The 14620-nt window shown below is 43.6% G+C and overlaps 1 protein-coding gene across 1 annotated transcript in view; it reads left to right on the top strand.

The window, feature by feature from the left end:
* The window catches only part of LOC124463622 (junction-mediating and -regulatory protein-like), an 18025-nt gene continuing 3405 nt past the window's right edge, over positions 1–14620 (top strand). Inside the window, 10 exon segments of the mRNA XM_047015415.1 lie at positions 1–1546; positions 8642–8815; positions 10024–10174; positions 10927–11096; positions 11985–12147; positions 12772–12941; positions 13052–13120; positions 13220–13306; positions 13433–13684; positions 13686–13899. Coding sequence (XP_046871371.1) covers positions 692–1546; positions 8642–8815; positions 10024–10174; positions 10927–11096; positions 11985–12147; positions 12772–12941; positions 13052–13120; positions 13220–13306; positions 13433–13684; positions 13686–13899 — 2305 coding nt within the window. The 5' untranslated portion in view covers positions 1–691.

Consider the following 14620-nt stretch of genomic DNA (forward strand, 5'->3'; position numbering starts at 1 on the left):
GTCCTTACGTGTTCCGTTCAAGCTCAGAGATGCTCTGTGTTCTTCCGTATCTGTAGGGTACGGCACACAAACATAAAAAACATGGTTCGGATGATGTAGAGAGACGGAGCGCATCTGCATTATAAAACGCATGAATCAGTGCTGCCGTGTAGCGATGCTGCTTCACAATGTTTCCGTTTGGATTCGAAATTCTACCGGATGATGCTTTTTAGAATGAGGGCTGCGACCGAGGGAATGAGGAATAACGGGAAACAGGGCAGGTCGTCGTTTTGCAAATGTAAACAGACGATGTCTGTGGCGATTTGATTGTTTCACACTGTCTGAACAATTGTGTAAAAAGAAAGGTATGGTTAAGGGGAGTTAGGCGACAGAGAGCAGGTAGGAAGCAGAGAGAGAAGAGAGAGAGAGAGTCGCTGGGCAAAATCACCGAATCCATAAAGGAGGATTTGGGTTGGTTATGCTGGAAAAATATGGCTGTTTCCAATTATTGCTTTAGTGTGATAGCACTCCATCTCAAGTTTAGGGAGTAACTTTGTAGCATGACTCTCGTTATTAATAAGTTAGTTCAATTCCACAACTCTAAACACTGTCTTGGCTGTCCGTAAGTAGGTGTTTCCACGCATAAAAGCTTCTTTTTTTTTTCTCGGTATATTGTCTCGTCGCCGCGGGACGCTATTTGTAGGGGTTACAAATGTCCTTTGCAATGGAGGATAATTTGGAGTCGGACTGGGTGGCCGTACGGCCCAATGCGTTTGATGAAGAAGAAAAGCACAAATTCGTCTTCATTGTAGCATGGAACGAAGTCGAGGGAAGATTTGCTATCACTTGTCACAACAGAACGGTTCAGAGAAAGAGCATTATATTAGGCAAGGATCCGTTAACTGATACGGCGACACCCGGAGCTAAGGAGGATACAACATTTCTTAAAAGTCCTGTCAAGGATAAAACGCCCAAAAGCCAAGCCAAAGTCAGTTGCTCTGCTGGTAAAGGGCCAACTCCCAAAACAAAGTCGCCATCAAAGGCAGCGAAAAAATCTAGCCCCTCTAAATCTCCTGCAGTCAGTAAAACCGCAGTATTCCCGGCAAGGAGCCCTGATTTTGAGGTGTTGAAACCTGACATAGACAACGCTCTCCCTTCAACGCAAGACAGCGATACCTTGGGCCTGGATGAGTTTGACTGCCTGTTCAGAGAGGACTGCAGCTGGGCCGGACTTTTCTCCTTCCAGGACCTCCGAATTATCCACTCACAGCTTTGTTCCGTGAACTCAGACCTAGAGCCGTGCCTTCCGCCTTTCCCGGAGGAACTGGCCGGGATGTGGACTGTGTTATTTGGACCGGCGGAGGTCACCCAGACCGAGATGGACGACTTGTGTTACCGGTTACAGGTGTATCTGGGCCACGCACTGGATACGTGCGGCTGGAAGATATTGTCACAGGTTCTGTTCACGGAAAGCGACGACCCGGAAAAGTACTACGAGAGTCTGAGTGAGTTGCGGCAGAGTGGATACGAAGAGGCGCTACAGCGCGCAAAAACTTACCTGCACAAGGTGAGAACGTTGCCTAATAAGGGTGTAACCAGGGGCGTAGCCAGGACATTATTTTTTGGGGGGCCAGATCTGGCCAGTCTTTTATTTGGGGTGGCACTTGATTATCAAAAACTGAAATGTTAAAACTCACACACTGCATCACTCAGAGCAGCAGTTTTCAAACGGTATCCAGTGGTTAGCTGCTAGTCTCCATTGAAGCGCTGTCAGAATGCAGGTATGATGGTTTGCCTCTTGCGCTCATGATGGGGGCGTGGCCCAACATGTTGTGAATATGAGGCTTGTAGCGTGTAAAGTAAAGTGTAAAATGACAAATGACATCATAAGACGACTTAAAAAAAAAAAAGCATTTATTTCAGCCTTATACCGTTTCTGTTCAGGAGGGTTTAAAAAAAGGTAAAAAAAAGGTTTTGTGAGGTTGGGGGGGCCGGCAGGGGGGCCATTCTCTGACCAATGGTGGCCCTGGCCCCCCCTGGCCACCACGTAGCTACGCCCCTAGGTGTAATGGTTCACAAAATTCACAGTTGAGTTTGACAGTGGTGTCACGGTTCGGCATGTTTTGTATAGGGCTACAGCAGAAAAGTAGAAAACATCTGAGAGATGTCCATGATACATTTTTTACATTTATTATCATAAAGTGTGATCTTCTTTTGACTTGAACAATGATGATGCTATACCTGACCCATCTTCTAGGGTGTCTTAGTAGCATAGCCTACAAAACATCTAGCACTAGCCACATTGCATCGAGCTTCCTTAACGTTCACGCATACCAGTGTGTCACGGAGTAGGCTATAGAGTGTTTGTCTTTGAGGGTGGGAGAGACACAGCACGTTGCATGTTGCGTCATTTTGGCTGTCTTGTTCAGGGATTGTCTTGTTTTGACACAGAGAACATGACATTTTCCGTGTCGTCAGACTGAGCCGTGCCGGGAGACTTGACCTAAAAATACGGAGGAAACTATTAAGCAAACAAATCACAGAAATGCTAAATATCGTGATTTCCACTGTGGTAAAAAACTGTACACTTTGCTGATCTGTCTTTGATGACTGACGAAGACAGATTTGTCCAGGGCGACTTACAGTAAGTACAGGGACATTCCCCCCTAAGCAAGTAGGGTGAAGTGTCTTGCCCAAGGACCAGTGTTGGGGGAAGTTACACAAAAAAGTAATATATTAGTTATTACTTATTATTGTTCAGTAACAGTAGTGCGATTAAGTTACATTATTACTTTCTGTACAAAGTAATATTATTACTTATTATATTACTTTTACCATTAGCCTACTTTTAATAGTAGCGATTTTGACTTTCTAACAAAAAACATTTGAGACAGCCTACAGATGCAAAATAGTGTTTCTTTAAAGATGAATGTTTATTTCAAACACTCTTAAATATCAAGAAGGCTTAAATTCAAAAATAATTAAATATTTGTGTGAATAAATTATACTATGTTAGCATCCACTTGTGGAAATGGGTCGCCATCTCTCTTAAAGGGGTTATTGATTTTACCTTATCATAATTGAATAACGACGTTCGGTGGGTAAAATGGACATACACTGAACCTCAAAGTCCATTGACACTAGCCTGGTCCCAGACCCTCGTACATTTCATTTGTACAGAGGGTCTGGGATCGCTTCATTGACAAGCGTTAACTTCCTTGAAGGCGGGTCCTCTGTTGAAGTTTAAAACTATTGGATCTGCCCATTGCCACTCTGATCCGCCATAACCAATCGCTAGTGTTCGCCTTAGCCAACTCCTTCACCACTACTGTAATGGAGCTAGCTGCTGTAGTCGGAAAATCAAACTTCTCCCGAACCCCGTGGGAAGGAGGGCAATATCATGGCCACCAACAAAACTCAGCAAGGAATGTTTTTGCTCCGGCTTTAACTAATGGATATTTGTCAGCGTTGCCACAACTGCAGAATAGCTTCGCTCGCATCTTTGTCCGCCGCCATCACTGAACTACTCAAACTAGTGCACGACATTAACGTCATCGTTTTCTCAGCCATTCCCTCTGTTCTCTGATTGGACCTACAAAAAATGTGTTTCTGAAAACCGACTTCAAAGTTAAATTCCCGGACCTAGTAGAGAAGCAAAGTCCAAATTGAGCGGAAGGACGTAGGAAGGCAGAGCCAGCCTACATTGACACCTCTTTCCTATCTAAATCTCACAACTTGAAACTGCAGCTGGAAAACGATCGGTTTTGAAAAATATATATATATTTGTGACGTCACAAATATAGCTTCACCTTTGTCACGCCCTAACATTTACATACAGACCAGCCCTCTTGTGTTCTGGCCCAGGATCTCAGACACTCGTTCAGCTGCGCGCTGCTCTGTGTACTTCCACGCGAACAACAAAGGAGAAAGTTTGAACGTTTTTTGAAGTATATTAAAAATGGACCATCGTAAATGCAGTGTTCCAGGCTGTACTGGGAATGCTGATGCTGATGTTTTTCTATATGAAGATCCCTGTGAAGTTCGACACTCATTCATTTGCTCGACCATTTCACCAAAGACAGTTTTAAATGAAAACCTTGGACGATTTAAAGAAGGATTTGCTAAGAAAAGAGGTGCTGTTCCAACCGTATGCTCTTCGCAAACGCAAGCTGTAAGTATAATTTTGTCGCTAACAGTTAGCCTACTAGCAATGCTAACGTCTCCTGTAAATAGCATAGGTAGAATGCTAAATACGTTTCAAAACACATCAACATACCTTACTTAGCAAATGACTCTAGCTACACTAGCTGTAGTCGGCATTAGAAGGGAAGCTTACGAAAAAATAGCCAGAAAACGAATAGCAGTCTAGCCTATTGCTAGTGCCTGTCCACATCATCTATTTGAAAGAACTGGAGAAAGGCAGGTGCTAGATACAGGATACGTTAGCATTGCCAATAACTGTTACTGACAAATTCATACTACAGCTTGCAGTTGTGATGAACATAAGGTCGGAACACACCTCTTTTCAGCAACAGCTTCAAAGCAAATCCTGCTTTACACTGTGCCAAATTTTCAAAACCATTCTTAGTCAAATAGTTCGAGCAAATGTATAATTGAGGGTCGAACTGCACAGGGATCTTCTACGCTGCAGTAAAGACAAACATCAGCCATGCCCGTCGAATGTTAGCTAGACTCTAGCTCATCTGCTTTTTATTAACGCTGATTTCCAAGGAATGTAAGAACAGCTAGATAACGAAAACACCTAGACTGTATGCATGTAAACTAGTTTAGCTTGCTAACGCAAGAGCATAGGTAGATTGTGTGATGATTTTGCCTAGTTTATTGGCAATGGGGCTATTTAATATTCCTGTGTTTCATTCGAATAAATAACCTGTGTTGTCATGTAAATCTACAATTCACGATGCATGTTTATCCAGATATTTGTCAGGTTATTTAATATTAAATTTTTCAGCAAGATATCTAGCTAACTGAAGCTGAGTTGAATCAAGATATAGTTTGGTTGCTAAACTGTAACGTTACCCTGTAGTCGATCCCGTCTGCTTCGACAACATAAGTGGAAACAACTAACATTATCATTTCCAATGATATCTAGTCAATCTTTTGAAAACAGTGTTGTGTAGACACAATAGATGTATTTGCACGTTTTTATTTCAAGTCTCCACCTTCAAAATTTCAGTGAGTGCTGTTGGCCGTGTTGCGTTTTTGCTCCGCAGCTTCACTCGTTGAAAACCAACCAATCAGCTCGCAGCTCATCTATATATTCATGAGCATACCAAAAAAAGGAGAAAACCCAGAGTTTTTTCCTGGGACAATTTCACAGGAAGCAACAGGGGGCATAGAACAGCACTGGGCCATTTTCAGCACACTCAATGTTACATACCCTATTTGGAGACCTTAAGGAACAGTGTGAAATACCCCAAAAACCCAGTCAATGACCCCTTTGAGGTTTAGTGGATTTTTCGCTAGCCTCCAGCTTCGTTTCTCTGTGGACACTTTCGAGGTGTTTTTTTGTTTTTGTTTAAAGTGCTGCTTTTGGCAGTAGGTAGTATTTCGTTGGGACGCAGTTTGCAGTTTGCATAATATTTTTTCCTATATCTTCAATGAAAGCGAAATAGTGTGAATATTTCCACCCCAAAAACGTAACACGTTCTGCGGCCTCGATTGCTGTTGTGTTTGCCTGCAGCTTGAATCAAAGGCAAACAGTAGGCTACTGCGCCAAAGAATGGTTGTTTCGGCAACATCTGTATAAGGCTACTTTGTTGAATTCATGCAGTAACTTGGACAAGTTACTTAAATAAATAACTGTAATATCAACTGTATCATCGTGTAACTCAATGGCAAAAACGAACGTGTTATATTACTTTGTTACTCATTTAAGTAATAATATACGCGTTATATTAACGCGTTACCCCCAACACTGCCAAGGACACAACATAAGTTTTGCACGGCCAGTAATCAAACCGGCAACTTTCTGATTAATAGCCCAATTCCCTAACCGCTCAGCCCTCTGAACCCCCATCACAGATAGGGTGAGAGGTCACTCAGTTCAAAGGTCAAGAAAGAGGTGGAGAGAAAAATACTGAGGTAGGGAAACTTAATTGATCAGGACTAGAGAGTGAATTAGTAACATGAAAGACCAAACAGACCAGACATACTACTAGAGCATCACCAGACACAAACACATGCATACTCACACACACAAACACACGCACGCACATGCACACACACACACGCGCACACACACACATACACACACACACATAGGACAGTTTTTCTGCTCCTGTTACAAGGGAGTCAGATGGCTGAGCAGTGAGGGAGTCGGGCTAGTAATCAGAAGGTTACCGGATCGATTCCCTGCCGTGCCAAATGACGTTGTGTCCTTGGGCAAGGCACTTCACCCTACTTGTCTTGGGGGGAATGTCCCTGTACTTACTGCAAGTCGCTCTGGATAAGAGCATCTACTAAATGTAAATGTTACATGCTGACACAAGGGGCAACAGGAGCAGCAGGGTTTTCAGATGTAATTGATTAACATGCTGCACCCTCTCTCACAAACACAATTTTTTTATAGTCTCCTTCCAATAAATCTATTTTACTAATGAATTGCCAAGAGATGTTAATTTAAGATTCAAAATGCAGGTCCTACCAAGCTGATTACTGGATTTGGATTTCAGAGAGCCAACCATTCACCATAGAACCTGTAAAAACAAATTGTAAAGCTAAAACACTTTGTGCAATGAGGTATTTATAACTTCACAGTATGTGTTTGGCTTTAAGCAGAATCAGCGTCATTCTCACAGTTAGCTGCAGCTCATCTGTTGCAACCCGTTATGATCAAAATGCACAAGAAAAGGTTATACTTTGTTTAGCAGTTAGGACTCATATCGTCGAGATATGGCTATAACAGCACCTTATGGTGGCATGTAAACACGGTCTAACCACAGCACAAGTACATATTTGCATGTGATCTTGTATGTTTTTTGTATGTGTCTGTATATGTGTGCATATAACCAAGTTCAATTGGTGAAACTCAATCCTCAGTGTAATAACCGCACACCTGCACCATCAAATTGCTAACTTTTCAGTGATGTAGCAGGCCAAAGTGGTGTTTATGAAAGGTTTTGTAATTAAGTCAGAGAACCCGAGTTTGAGCACCAGAGTTGGCAAATGAGGGAGGAAGCGATACATTTTGCATTGCATTTTATTCTTTCCTTTTCCCAAAGCAACGTACAAATAGTGAATTAAGAAAGCACGGTCATGGCCAATAGTATTGGCAGTAACATACATTTGTGATTTGAGATTATTGTTTTACCTGTCTATGGTATACTGGAAAACAATGATAAGCATTTCATATGTTTTAAAGGCATTTATTGGCACAAACATTTGTAATATATGCAAAGATTCCCTCCTTTTATAGCAATCAGTCTGCTCTTATAATCCAATCAAATTGATAGAGTGATTTCACCTGACTAGAACTCATTCACACTTTCCAATGTAATGATATGATTAGTAAAATGATGTAAGCTGGTCATTTTGTATAAAAATAGTGACATGTTTTTTTGTGATGAAGTACACATTTAAAATGCATCTGATCACTCTGCATATTGATCTAGAAACAATGTGAATCAACACCACAATAATTGACGCAGCAAACTTTGCGAAACACATATGTCACTGCCAATACTTTTGGCCATGACTGTACAGCAGAAGATCAAGGATGAGAAGTGTATAGTTAGTGTTTCGGTTCAAGTCAAGGAATGGTGTGTATGAGTGTTGCCAGTTTCAGGTATGTTTTTCATTTTGAATAGAAGTGTTTTCTCAAGGATATTCCTGTATGTTTAATGTATGCACCTCCCTGCCAAAGTAAATTCCTTGTTTGTGCAAACATTCAAGTCTGAAGTCTGATTGCATGAGGTTTAATTATCGAACGAAGTGTGTAATGTATTAAACAGTGTGTAGTGTTTCGCAAACAGTGTCTTTCATAATTGCAAGTGCAAAGCAGAATATGTGTTTGTATTTTTGGTGCCTTTGTTTAAAACATGGTCATAAAATATAAGGTTTTGATGCTTTTGCCTAAGCATTCCCTTTTAGTGTGTAAGCAATTGGCAAAACTGTAACACAGTGCAATAATAGATGCTTTCTATTTCCACTTTCCATGTTTAGCACAGTTTCATTTGTTGTATGATTTATGTATGTTTACATATTAATAAAGTTTGATAGTTTGATTGGTCAGTACTGACTGGTTAAACTCACACTTCAGTAAAAATACTACCCACCATGGAATTGCTAGTTTTCTGACGGTGTATCTGGTTCAAGTGGTGGTTATGGAAGGTGGTCATTGTGTGTGTGAGTCAGAAGACCCTAGTTTGATCCCCAGAGTAGGCATATGAGGGAGAAAGCATTAAGCATGAGCGACACAATGACGTCTGTGTGTACATGTATGTGTGTGTGTGTGCTCCTCTGGTTCTACCCATTGACACTTTTTTTTTCACAATGTATGATTCATGTTTTGGCTACCCGCAATGTTTTTGGGGCTATATCGTTGTTTATGATCATTGACCGATGCACTTTTTGTAAAACTCTCTTGTAAGTCGCTTTGGATAAAAGCATCTGCTAAATGACTACATGTAAATGTGTGCAGCTGCTGGAGCAGCACCGGGGTTTGGAGAGCATGGTGGAGCTACTGCAGGTGTACAAGGAGGAGGACCAGGCTTATGACGCTCTGCTGGAGGCTGCAACACAGCTGTACCAGTACCTGCTGCAGCCCTTCAGAGACATGAGGGAGCTGGCCATGCTGCGCAGGCAACAGATCAAGGTAACACACACACAGACACACACTGAACTAACATGATTTGACGCTTCTGATGGTTTGAAATCGTAAATTGTCTTTATTGACTTACTGTGTATGTGTGTGTATGCAAGGTGCATCTATTTGTCGACAAGGTCCTGTCTCCTTGTTTCCAGAGACCATTGTAAAAGAAAAATGACACTCCAAATCTTCAGCTGGTATTGTGTGCTAACATTTTCTCCAAACAAAAGTATATTGATTTAGACCTAAGAGACTAAAATGTAACGTCTAACAAATATTTGAACTTGGATAACTAGTCCCAGTCTCAGTGTTACCATTACACCATAGCATTTCAGTCACTCATACAGTAATACCGTTTTTCACAACCGCTAAGACACATTTCGTGAATCCACCCATTTTCTCAAAACTTTCAACACAAAACCAAGTCTTCAAACTACATTCATAAACCCCGAACAATTCTGGCAAAATCAAAGAAAAGCCTCAATAACGTTCAACCTGTGTACAAAATCAGGAATTAGGAATTGTAATACAGTTTTTTCCAATTGCTTAAGCATGATATCTGAGTTCTGATTTAAGTCTTGCCCTAAGTCAAATAACTGCAATTTCCATTGGTATTGGCATCATTTGGTTAATGTTAATACGCTGTTCAGTTTATCACTCTTCCTTTAAACATAGGGAAATAGTTTTGGTTGTTTGGCCAATATTAAAACCCCCACAATACAAAGTATCCTTAACAGGTAAAAAAATACAAAGGTGTAAAAAAAGTGTTTCTACTGTTTTTTTGTTATAAAAACGTCGTATATAAGCCGCTTCGAAATATAAACCGCACCACCACAAGAAAAAATTAAAATCGAGTTATAAACCGCAATTTTATTTCTAATCTTACAGTGTTAGGCTGGCCCTGGGCGAGGCCTTTAATCAGAGAATATACAGATAATGGATTATACTTCAATGACAATTGTATTCAGCCACACATTTATCAGAGCCAAATGTATCAATGTCCGATGATTCTTATGCTGGGATTGGCACAATAAGAACAGTTCATGAATCACACATGAACCCTGTCAGATGATGTCTGCGCTCGGATCTGCGCTTGTTTCTACGTTAGGTTGATGAGGGCGTTTTTGTGTCTTTAACTAATTTTTGCCAGTGTGTCTCCTAAAGGTGTGCATTCTTGATCCTGTTGCACTGTGTGTTTGTGTGTGTGTGTCCAGATCTCCATGGAGAATGACTACTTAGGCCCTAGGCGTATTGAAAGTCTGAAGAGGGAGGATTCTGATTGGCAGATGAAGGCACAGGAGGCGGTGCTAAACATCCAGCAGTTCACTGTCAGATACTTTGAGATCACTGCCCGCGCTCAAAAAGGTATGTTGTTCCACAGGAGGGGTTGTTACAGCTTTATCCTGGTGGAAGGAGTCTAGGAGGGCATCATCTTAAAGCAGACAGAAGTTTAGACAGCATACAGATACACACACTCACACACTCACATACAAACATGCACAGACAGACACACTGTCTAAGTAATGATCGATGAGCTGAATTGCTTATTGATAAGCTGTGAGCAGGGAAGGTACTATAGCCTACCCTAACACACACCTCAAACGTCATCTGCTTAGTTGGCTACCTGCTTGTCTGCTGAATAAATAAGGTTACATTGATTTGCAGCTGGCTCCATTTTAACAGTGGATAGTGTGTGTGTGTTTGGGGGGGGGATCTGTAGACTGCAACATCCCAGTCCGACCAGCAGGTGTCCGTGTGGTTCTATCTCAGCAGACAGACATGTACTCCATCTTTCAATCCCTCCTCACAACCATACATGCATGCACACACGCATACAGATGCCAACACACCATGCACCCACACAAGCACACAAACATATCACACACACGCATGCACACTCCAAGGGAGGGGACAGTGATGTGGTCAGAGGGTGTTCTGACTCAGTCTTCTCCTACACATGAATCATGTTGTGTTTGGAAGCCATGGGATGCTACTACATCGCCTGACTGTTTGTGTTGTGTACGTGCGGTTGTGTGTACATGTGTGTTGTATGGGCGTGTGTGTTGCATGTGCGTGTCATATATGTGCATTTGTGTGTATTTTGTGTGTATGTGCAGCGGTGTATGAGCGGATGAGGGTGGACCAGCGTAAGCTGGGGAAGGCAGCGTGGACGGCGGCTGTGGAGCGCATGGAGAGACTACAATACTCCGTCGCCAAGGAGACACTGCAGCTGCAGAGAGCCAGAGAGATCTGTCTGGAGCAACAGAAGCACACACTCAGAAAGGAGGTAGACACACATACACTCACTCACTCACTCACTCACTCACTCAGAGAGGAGGTAGACACACACACACACTCACACACTCGCGCGCACACACACACACACACTCAGGGCCTCATTTACTAACATTGCGACCGCAGCTTAATTTGCATTTCCGCATTTTGCGTGGTATTTATCAAACCAGATCTTCGTCGGGCAATCAGCGCTCATTATTGTTAATTAGTGTGCCGTTAAAAGATGGGAAAAGTTACTGCCACCATGGGTGATTCGAGGAAAAGGAAAAAAAAAGTTCAGCGAACAGGAAATATACACACCCACTTTCCCTTATACCCTCCCAGCAGCGGTAATCTGCGTTTTTACTCGAGTGCGCTGTCTTTGTAAATACAGTGTTATGTCTTTACCCGCAATTTTACGCCTGAAATGGGCGCAATCCTTTTAGTAAATGAGGCCCTCAGAGAGGAGGTAGACACACACACACACACACTCAGAGATGAGGTAAACACACACTCACACACACCCACACTCACACTTGGAGAGGAGGGGCCATACACATGTACAAGTGGCTTTAATGATCATTCCAATCATACACAGCTAGTACAGTATACAGTCAAACCAAACAACGTTCCTCCAGGACCATGGTGCTAAACAACATAAAACACAGAACTACATGAGACTACACAGAACTAAATAAGACCTACATATTTCGTGTACAACTCGTAGGTCTTATTTAGTACCCCATGTAGTCCCATGTATTTCTGTGCTGTTTCACGTAGCACCATGGTCCTGGAGGAACACTGTTTCACTTCATTGTGTACTGTAGCACGGATATGATTAAAACGACAACAAAAGCCCCCGAGGCCTGTCTTGAGTGAGGGGCTGACTGTGCTGTTCCAGGTGCAGAGACTGAGCGGCGATGGAGCGATGGAGCGTCTTGACCTCATGGAGGGGAAATACTATGACCTTCAGCTGCAGCTGTATGACATCCAGGCTGACATCCTGCAGGGGGAGGAGATGCTGCTCACCGCTCAGCTGGACAGCATACGCAGACAGATGACTGGTGTGTGTGTGTGTGTACGTTTGTCTGTGTGGGTGTGTGTGTGCTTGTGTGTGTGTGTTAACTCGGATGAACTCAGTTTGCGTCTTTAATGATTTTTCTTTGTGTTTGGATTTCTTTTTGGGGGGGGTCTCTACTTTCTGTACATGTCTAAAGGAGGATGTAGGTAGATGTTTGAAAACTCCACCAGCCTGTGGGGTTCCAGTGTTGTGGCAATTCAGCTACACAGACACAGAAGTGGGGAGGGGTGTGTGCTAATCTCACAGCTCTGCTAGACATGCTCATATTGCCCTGATTCTGAGAACCTATAAAGCTGCTTTATCTGCACCTTGGCCAGCAGGTAGGAGGCCAGACCTGGACAGTCATGTTGCCATCTGCTATGGTGTGTGTGTGTATTCATGTGTAACTGTTGTATGTGTGTGTGTTCTGACCTGCATGTGTGTGTGTATTCATGTGGAACTGTTGTATGCGTGTGTTCCGGCTTGCATATGTGTGTGTGTGTGTGTATTCATGTGGAACTGTTGTATGTGTATGTGTGTGTGTGTATTTTCGGACCTGCGCGTGTGTGTATTCATATGTAACTGGTGTATGTGTGTGTGTTTTCGGACCTGCGTGTGTGTGTTGCAGAGTGCCAGGACCAGGTGGTGTACTATGATACCTATGAGAGTGTGGAGGGTGTGGTGGAGGAGGAGAACACAGACAGAGAGGAGCTGAAGAGGTTGCAGCTCAGCGCCAGGCAGCTGGAGGCCAGGAGGGGGCGTATCACTGCCAAACGCACCTACCTCAAACACAAGAGGGTGTGAACCCACACACACACGCACGCAAACATGCACACACACACGCGCGCGCATGCATGCACACACAGTAGGACTGAGGGATAACTGGCAGGTCCTTTGTGATCCTGCAGGAGATTTGTGTGAGTAACCATGGTGACAAGCAGCAGCGATGCCCACGCAGCCAGCAGGACGTACAGCAGGTACACTGACCTGGGATGGGGCTGGGCCTGGGGCTGGGGGCCGGAGGTTTTTGACCTTGTATTGTACAATCCGTCTCCTTCTCTCTGTTCATCATGCAGGAGGAAGAGGAGGATGAGGAGAGGAGGAACAGCAGAGTGAGTCTGGAGAGACAAAAGACCCTGGACAGGTTGCGCAACTTCAAACAGGTGAACAAACACACATTCACACACACACACACAGCAACAGCACTGCCCTCGTGAGTGTGTGACTTTCTACGGTTCCTTCGTCTGACTCTCTCTCTCTCCCCCTCTTTCTCTCCATCCTTCTTGCAGCGGTACCCTGGTCAGGTGATCCTGAAGTCCACCCGTTTGCGTGCGTCCCAGTCCAGAGGAGAGGAGAAAGGGGGAGAGGGAGGAAGTGGAGGGGAGAACCAGGGCCAGACCAGAAGTCTGAGCACCAGTGTGCAGACAGACCCCAGCCCAGTCCTAAACCTCCCAGCATCACTGCTCCCCATACCAGACAACTCACCCCCTTCTTCTCCGCCAGAGTTCCCTGCCTCCCCGGCTTCTCCACCTCCTCTCCCGCCCCCCCCCTCCTCCTCCGCCTCCCCCCCAGGAAGGGACGCCCCTCTCCTCTGCCAGCCAGGCTCCGGGTCCCGGGGAGGCGAAGGGGGAGACCGGACCTCCCCCCCTCTCTCCCCTCGGGCCCTTCCTCCCTCGCTTCTTTGACAGCAGCCAGCTGGTGAATGCCAGGAAAAGGCTGAGGAAGACCTCTCCTCTGGAGGCTCACAGGAGGAAAGGTACCCAGCTAACACCAGCCTCCACATCATTCCAACCCCTTGCGCCATGTATTCACTACAGCTTATGTTATCATGTGTCCAGATTATTAACTATACGATTTTGTTGTGGACAGTCATATTTTTTGAGGATGGAACTTAATAGTGGACGGAACTTAATAGTGGAAAACTAAGATGGTACATAGCAACGATACATACAAAGACAATAACAGGTGTTTGTTGTACACGGACACATAACACAGTATGTGTTGCAGTAGGAACACATATATGAATGAGTAATATGATGGGATAGTCTATATATGATAAAATGATGAGACAAGGAGATCTGCTCATTTTAATGAATATGTAAAAAAAATCCACAGAAATCCGCTGACAAAATCCTTGTTTTCTCCTAGTACGCACTAAAGCTAACATAGCACAGGTTGGATGCTAACGCCACTGTAAGCCTAGGCTGTCTGGTGGAGATAATATAGTTCGATTTTTTATATTTATTAAGAAGGAAATCATTTGAGACAATTGCAAAGCAAGATTCTATGACAGTGCGGCTTGGGCCGCAAAGTTTATGGCCAAACTCAACCTGCATCCGACACAGTTAAATGTAAGCTGAAGCACTGAACCATCATAAAAATAAAAACCCCCCACTATATTTCACTTGAAGGCAAAGCCCCATGTCAAGAAGGGTGACGTGACCATACTCCGAAATGTTTTTCCAAATTTGGCCCAT

This window comes from Hypomesus transpacificus, unplaced genomic scaffold, assembly GCF_021917145.1.
Source record: "Hypomesus transpacificus isolate Combined female unplaced genomic scaffold, fHypTra1 scaffold_30, whole genome shotgun sequence".
NCBI classification, from domain to species: domain Eukaryota; kingdom Metazoa; phylum Chordata; class Actinopteri; order Osmeriformes; family Osmeridae; genus Hypomesus; species Hypomesus transpacificus.